The sequence below is a fragment of the Pyrus communis genome, chromosome 12 (assembly GCF_963583255.1).
Source record: "Pyrus communis chromosome 12, drPyrComm1.1, whole genome shotgun sequence".
In the NCBI taxonomy this organism is placed as follows: Eukaryota; Viridiplantae; Streptophyta; class Magnoliopsida; order Rosales; family Rosaceae; genus Pyrus; species Pyrus communis.
Window position 1 is genome coordinate 12,748,907 of NC_084814.1, and position 7,783 is coordinate 12,756,689.

The 7,783-nt window shown below is 39.2% G+C and overlaps 1 protein-coding gene across 2 annotated transcripts; it reads right to left on the reverse strand.

Annotated features, from left to right (window-relative positions):
• Window positions 1-1,542: 1,542 nt before the first annotated feature.
• LOC137711407 (uncharacterized) lies at window positions 1,543-4,444 on the reverse strand. Of its 2 annotated transcripts, none has more exons than XM_068450643.1 (5): window positions 4,131-4,444; window positions 3,901-3,979; window positions 2,327-2,395; window positions 1,960-2,106; window positions 1,543-1,886 (listed from the first exon to the last, which is right to left on the reverse strand). In XM_068450643.1, the coding sequence occupies exons 1-4, from the start codon at window positions 4,376-4,378 to the stop codon at window positions 1,999-2,001; spliced, it is 504 nt and encodes a 167-aa protein (XP_068306744.1). In that variant the 5' UTR covers window positions 4,379-4,444; the 3' UTR covers window positions 1,543-1,886; window positions 1,960-1,998. The 2 variants fall into 2 exon arrangements, with proteins under 2 accessions (XP_068306744.1, XP_068306745.1); XM_068450644.1 differs by having other exon boundaries at window positions 3,901-3,971; window positions 4,131-4,262.
• Between the last annotated feature and the right edge of the window lie 3,339 nt (window positions 4,445-7,783).

Sequence of the window (7,783 nt, forward strand, 5' to 3'; positions counted from 1 at the left end):
ACTAACTTAACAAACATGGACTTAGTTGAGCAATGGTGAAACCGAATCCCTAGCTTCATTTCCATTGGTACTATCCCATTTTATTAGTTGTTGATTCATTTATTTGTGTTTACTTCATTTTCTTATGCTTTCAAGTTACAACAACAAATCTGCCTATTTTGATTAGTTTGATTCATTTTATAGAGTTCTTGCAAAACAAGTATTTACATAGGTCCAATTAGTCCCTGTGGATTCGACACCCTTGCTTGTGCCATTATACTAAACCTATTCTAGCATTAGGAAGGAATTATACATCAACACACATCTTTTTTCTTTTTGAAAAAGAGGACAACTGGTGACAAACTACAGTTATCCATTCATTCCAAACCCGAAGAGGCTATAGGAAATTTCACCCTACCCGTGGCCTATCTGTCCCACATCTTCATTCACCAAGGTTGAACATTTTTTTCTCTCTTTATTTTCAATGAGAAACATTCTAAACTATTCTAATTTATTCAGAAATCGAACTTAGATGCAAGGAATGGGCACACTACCCTGACCAACTGACCTAAATTACGTTAGGCTGATCAATTTAACAGCTTAAATTTTAGGGCATGTGATCATGAACATGTGATTAAGAGTAAATGCACGTAGTATATTAGTTTATACCTCTTGGAGAGTTGAGTTGCTCACCCAGAAATTCACATGAATGGTTGGCATGACATCAATGTTGCCTTCAATAGACACTAACAATTAAGTCAAACACTCAATCACAGATCTGACTTCAGGATGAGTGGCAAACAATTCATGTGACCTAGTTATATGTATAATATTCAACATTTCCAATACGGAAGTTTTTTCAATACTATGTTGCATTAAATCATATAAGAATGAATGACTGAGATTGGAAATCAAATCTAACAGCTAAAACGCTCACAACATTGAATGACACGTAACATTGAAGCTATGACCTCATAGCAAAATTAATACTCTTAACCACTTGAACTAAGCAGAGCAGTGCAAAGCCAAAGATAATTGGATAGGTCACCTTTACTGACATGTACCGCAAAGAGGAAGAACATACACAGTAATGCTGTGGGATTTTAGGCCACAAATTTAAAGCAATTTGGAGACATTGCACCATAACATAAAAAGGACATCTAACTTTCCAAAGGACTGGAAAATTAATGGGTTTTACTATGCCTGCCACGATTTGAAAGCAATTTGAAAGTTGTACTAAACCATAAAAGTGACTTCTAGCTTTCATTTGAAAATGATGGCAAATTAATCACAAATCTAAGCCATCTTACCAATAGTGGAATCAAGAAAAGTATACCGTTTCTGATGCAAGAACGAGCATATAAGCTGCACAACGATAAAAATTTTGCATAGGTTCAGACTAAGTATGTCTGAACTTGCGTTGCCTCTGGAGCGAATTAAACTGAGATTAACAAGACGTTCAACTAGTGATGAGAATACAGAAATTGTCTTCAACGTGCTAGCTACATCAAGATTAACGAAGCGGCTCAACTAGTGTATATAACATTAAAAAGCTTCAAAAAGTTAGGCTCTATCAGTTTTAGATCATATCAGTTAAAGCAATCCCAGGTAGTTGAGCATACCATAAGGGAGCAGAATAACAAATAAAATTATATGCATAAAATACGCAAAGATTGTAATTTCTATCACTAATTCAATTGCAAGAAACCCTATGTCTATTGTACAACAGAGGTTCCAGTAAATTTACTTGGTAGACAAACTCCTACCGTTCGAAACATGGTGGCACCTGACTGTCAGGCTCCTTTCAACACTTTGAATGGAATCTTCCAAATGACAGTGACATCAAATCGATGCTTGAGTTTCTACCATCATTTAAGTGAACCTTACGTAATTCTGCACCCAGATTCCTGCACACACAGAAAAATCACTACCTCTTTCTTAACGTGTCACCTTCACTGGTCTAACAAGGAGATAAATTACCTTGTAGGAATTAGATTTGTGTTTCCAAGTATACAAATTTCAAAGATTCTTGGAGCGTTCTTCGGATGATCTGTAAATACGATATGCAGCAAAACACATTGTGGCATTGCCTATTACTGTCAGGGCTGCTTGAAGAGCCACCAGTACCTGCAACTCATTGAGGAGGGCCAAAGTCAATGTAGAAATTTTTTCTCAAAGTCAGTTGCTGTTGTAATTGAAGGGACAATATCATAAGAATCTAGCTATTGATTGTTAACAAGTTATGATCATGATCAAAACTCTGTTTTTGGTTTGAGTTATTTCATTTCCCCGCCTCTTAAACATATCAAGTTTTGTAAAAACATGGAAGAGACACTGCCGTACTTACTTCAAGAGACTCAGAGTTATAAAAGAAATGCCAAGTGCATGCACATAATGCTCCACCAAGCAAGGGAACCTACACCAATCAATTAAAAGTTAAACTGAGGCAGTAGACATTTGAATATTTATACAAACTGCAAAGCAAGCTCTATGTAAATCTCCTCAACCAGCCGGCCCCCAACCCCATTTTCTTCCCCAAGGGATAAATAGTAACTTGGAGACCTAAACTTTTGACTTAAGACTACATAAGACAAAAGCCGAGTTCTAAAATATGAGACCCTAATCCGTTTGAATTATAAAGTCAGTTAAGTAGAAATGAGGCTGCCAACTGAAGTTGTAACTTCTCTCTCGAAAAAAAAAAAAAAAAAAAAAAACTTAAAGTTGTAACTTGTGAGCTTGTTTGTTGGTGCCCTTATATTCTAACTTCCAAGCAACTTAGCAAAAATAAGAAATTCAAAGATGATATCTATTCAAGTAAACAATGGTTGGCACAGAAGTACCTAGTAAAGGAAATCTACCATTCTGTGATACAGTTTTTGACCTTATAGTCAACTCATGGATATGCCATCACGAAGATATACTCGAGACTTTTACCCACTAATGGTAACTATAAAAATCAAGCACGAAGGACAAATCGATAAAATTATCTGGAAGACTGGTGACCCACTAAAGTTCAAATCTTGCTTGGTTGGTGGCTCATGATATTTGCTATCTCCTCACTAGTGTGTGTTGTGTAAAGAGGAGGATGAGTCAGCTGAGCATACGTGTTTACGTGTCTTCTTTACTTGGAAAATTTTTAGTAGATTGTTCCTAACATTTGGTATAAATTGTTACTTCTTGCTGAGTTTATGGGGATTTGGGCAAACAAGATAGTTTTTCCTCCTTGGAATTCTGCAGTTCCGACCTCTACTTGGATTGTGAGGTTGGAGAGGAAAAGTAGGATCTTTGACAGTAGGCAGAGATTTTTTAATTTTATTTCAATCACCCCTTTGGGAATCATTGCCTAAACACTTTAGAAGCATTCCCTTGAGTATCGTCCTTCCTGATTCAGAGGGAGATTTAGGTTGACGGTTGGTGTGCTAGGCTTGTGCTCATAGTTAGTTTTCCCTAGGCGCTATGTTTGTAGTATTGAGTCTCCTTCTTGTTTTTCACTTCATTCTATAAAGTTCATGTTACCTATCTCACAAATAAACACAAAACAGGAAGAACAGAAAACAATAGTCAAATTTCTGCTCCTACGCAGGCGTGCCGCTTCAGACTTTCACTCAAAAGGGAATATGAAAATCCTATGTAAAGCAATTCCACTGTGATTTTCATTTCAATTGCAAATCTCCCCACTTATACTAGCAATAGGAAAAATATTTAGTTATTTGATATGAATAGTACGGTTTCAGCCGAAAAACTAGTGGAAACAAAGGGAACAATCGCTTCAAAGTACTTAAATGGAGTAACAAGTTCTACATTATTCATGATAACAATTTCTGCTATTTGGTTTTATCATTCAACCATTGATCACTCCAAACAACCATATAAAATCAAAAATTCATCGCAGTAATTTGTAGGACTGGAATATAAACTCACCATCCCCCAAGACAGCCCTTTCCAAGATTCGAACCCGGACTTCTCCCCGTACTGCCACACCAATGCCATTGCTGTAACCCTTACAACCAAACAAGCCAAATTCAAATTAACAAATATTCAAGCCAATTAACAAGAAAATGCAAATTTAAAACAAATTCACGAAACCCCATTTGCAAAAATCACAAGAAGATGAGAGAGAAATGCGCTCTCTCTCTCTCTCTCTCTCTCACCATTCAACGACGCTGGAAACGTGAATGGCCCAGGTGGGTAAGGAGAGGGCATTGGAGGGTTCATTCAAGGGCAGCAGCTCAGAAGCTGAGGCGGGTCCGACGAAGGCCAGTGTCAGACCCGCCCCGAGTAGACCCACCAAGTTTTTGGGGGAATTTGGCGGTTGGGTTTGAGGTTTTGGGCGCGGAGGGAAAAGGGGTTTGCGCGGGAAAGTGGGTTTTGGAAGGTGAAGTAAGGAGTGCATTGCCATGGCCGTTGGGCTTTTCTGTCTCAAGAATTGCCCACTGACGTTTTGAAGCAGCAGCAGGGTTGGAGACGGAGGGTATAATGGGAACTTAATTGAGGTGCTTCTGGTAGTCACTTACTTTGGATAAGGTGGTCGTACGGGTGGGTGCAATTTGGTTTGAGTCGGATTTGGGTCAAAATTACAAACCGAAATTGATCAAGTTGGGTCTAAAATCGATTAGGTTGGTTAACCGAATGTGGCGAGCTGATTTGGATTGGTTCTCAATTTGTGTGAAGATGAAAATACATAATAAATTTCTTTTTCAAAAACTACAGAACATAACACTAATACGAGTGATTGTTCAAAAGAAACCACAAATAAAGCAGTGCAAGGAGAGCACCAAAACAGCAGCTGCTGCATTCTCCAAATGGTGCCCGTATTCTTCTTCAAAGCGACTCTTAAACTAATCAGGTTTTGTTTTTATATAGTGGAAACACGTTAAGTCATAAATAACTAACCATTCATTTTACTACACATATTAATTATTATTAAAAAATAAAATTAAATATATGCGAGTTGATTCGGTTAATCGCTCCCTAAGAATTTTGGGAACCGATTGCCAAACCGATTAAGGTCTGTGCAGTTCGGTTTAACCACCAAAAATTTAAAAAAAAAAAAAATTGATTCCCAACCACCTGTACTACATGACGGTTTTATAAACCAAACTAAACCGTTGTGTAGTACGGGCGGTTGGGAATCAAAATTTTTTTTAATACCCAATCCTAGGTAGCCATGATTCGTGAAGTATAAGGGTGCATTTGTTGCACCGGACTTCTCAGATTGGACTAGCTTCAGGAATTAAGCTGGATTGGATTAGACTACACTAAGGTGGGATTAACTCAGTGATGCGTTTAGTACTGTGTCGGACTAAAATGCAGGACAATTAACAAATTTTAATATTATATTATTTATGTCACATCCCGACCCGGACCCTCACTACATCCTGGGCTCGACTCCACCGTAACACAATATTGTCCGCTTTGGGCCTTGACCATGCCCATTGTTTTGTTTTTTAGGAACTTACACGAGAACTTCTTAGTGGGTCCTGGGATTGCTCTCGCGCGAACTCACTTAACTTCGAAGTTCCTACGGAACCTAAAGTCAGTGAGTTCGCGGGAGAGCAATCCCAAGATGGATGACCCACTAGGAAGTTCTCATGTGAGTTCCCAGAAAAAACCGTGAGGGTATGGTCGGGGCCCAAAGTGGACAATATCGTGCTACGATGGAGTTGAGCCCTGGATGTGGTGAGGGCCTAGGTCGAGATGTGACAATTTGGTATCAGAGCCAATCTCTGGCAGGAAGTGTGCTGACGAGGATGTCGGGCCCCTAAGAGGGGTGGATTGTAAGATCTCACATCGCCCTGGGATGAGGATCCTGTAAGCCTTATATGTATATTCCTATCTCTACCTTGTACGAGGCCTTTTGGGAGCTCACTGGCTTCGGGTTTCGTAGGAACTTCGAAGTTAAGTGAGTTCGGGCGAGAGCATTCCTAGGATGAGTGACCCACTGGGAAGTTCTCGTGTGAGTTCCCAGAAACAAAACCGTGAAGTCGTGGTCGGGGCCCAAGGCGGACAATATCGTGCTACGGTGGAGTCGAGCCCAGGATTTGGTGAGGGCCGGGGCCGGGATGTGACAATTTAAAGTTCTCGTGTGAGTTCCTAGAAACAAAATTGTGAGGGTGTGGGGTACAAAGCGAACAATATCATGCTACGGTGGAGTCGAGCTCGGGATGTGGTGGGGGCCCAAATTATCACATCCTAGCCCGGGCCCCCACCACATCCCGGGCTTGACTCCACCGTAGCACGATATTGAAATTGTCACATCCTGGCCCGGGCCCCTACTACATCTCGTGCTCGACTCCACCGTAGCACGATATTGTCCGTTTTGGGCCCCTACCACACCCTAAGGGTTTTGTTTTTGGGAACTCACGCGAGAACTTTCCAGTGGGTTACCCATCCTAGGATTGATCTCGTGTGAACTCGCTTAACTTCGAAGCTCCGATGAACTCCGAAGCTAGTGAGCTCCTAAAAGGCCTCGTGCTAGGTAGAGATGCGAATATACATATAAGGCTTATAGGATCCACTTCCCTGGGCGATGTGGGATGTTACAATTACTCAACAAATACTTTGCTAAATGAATCTTAAGCGTTGGTGATTGAATGTTTCAGAAGCTACTGTTGTAGCGAGATGTCATACATTAATTTCAATTTCCTTGTATTCTAGATTTGTTGGACTTGTTTGACTTTCAAATTCTTGATTGTTTTTATTGGTGTAGTTTTGCTAAACTCGAGGGAAAATTCAATATGAACCTACTCACTACGGTGTTATGAACTGCATTGTTGGGTTATGTGGTGTGTATGTCGCTACTATATCTCATCGTGACACATGTTTCATTTCCAAGTCTTGGAAAGCCTTCTTGAAAGCCGTATGTATTAAGCTTTGCCACGTATCACATTTCATCCTCAGACTAATGGTTAGTCTGAATGCACTATCCGGATATTGAAGGACATATTGCTTTTGAATATTTTACAGTTTAGCCAGTCATGGTAGGCACTTACCTTGGTTAGAGTTATGTGTAACTGCGGTTACATTTCTAGTTTGGCTATGGTATTGTTTGAGCCTTGGTATAGAGATTTTACGCACTGAACATGTTTGATAAATGAGTATTGGGAACATGTATTTGAATGATCGAGGTTACGATATAGAAATTATGATTACTGTTGATGTTACCTGTGAGGGTAGTGTGTGAGCAAAATATTGCACCCTCGGAAATTTGTTACTTGCTTATTGAGACAACAGTGAGTTGTCGGTATTGTGAGTTGCAGACCGTAATATCAATAACTTATTCGTTGGGTTCGTTAAGCAAGTAGGCAAGTAAGTCATTTTATGTTAGCATTTGTATCTACTTATTTAATTAATTATTCATTTTTTGGGCTCGACCCAAAGATGTTACATGCTTATCTTTGGAATATGTAACGCAACGAGTGCGTAGGTGAATTTTTTTATGTGTAGTTTGGATTTTAGTGCAATTATTTTAAATCTTACACTAATACACACGTAGTTTGGCATATGTTATTATATACCTATTTTGACTTTCTACTTTATAAAAGTATTTTATTATAGTATTATACTGAAGGAGAAGGAAAGTTTGAGTTTGGAGGCATGAAAGAGGAATCACTGCACTCTGATCGTGACACAATGGCATTCTCTTTTATGCAGGCGCTCTAACTTGATGTCTTCTTTATACATTTTCTTTCTATCTTAAGTATTTTAATGCATAGCAAGTGATTTTAAATTTCAGGGATGAAATTTTTTTAAGGTGGGTAAATTGTGACAACACGTCCCTAATTTTACGCTTTATAAATTTTAA

Bases quoted from the DNA above. Each gene is read 5' to 3' on its own strand.
- LOC137711407 (XM_068450643.1), bottom strand. From the start codon at position 4,378: ATGGCAATGCACTCCTTACTTCACCTTCCAAAACCCACTTTCCCGCGC. The intron at 3,980-4,130 runs GTGAGAGAGAGA...TTTGGTTGTAAG, and splicing joins GTTTCCAGCGTCGTTGAATG to GGTTACAGCAATGGCATTGG. The intron at 2,396-3,900 runs GTGAGTTTATAT...TGATTGGTGTAG, and splicing joins AAGGGCTGTCTTGGGGGATG to GTTCCCTTGCTTGGTGGAGC.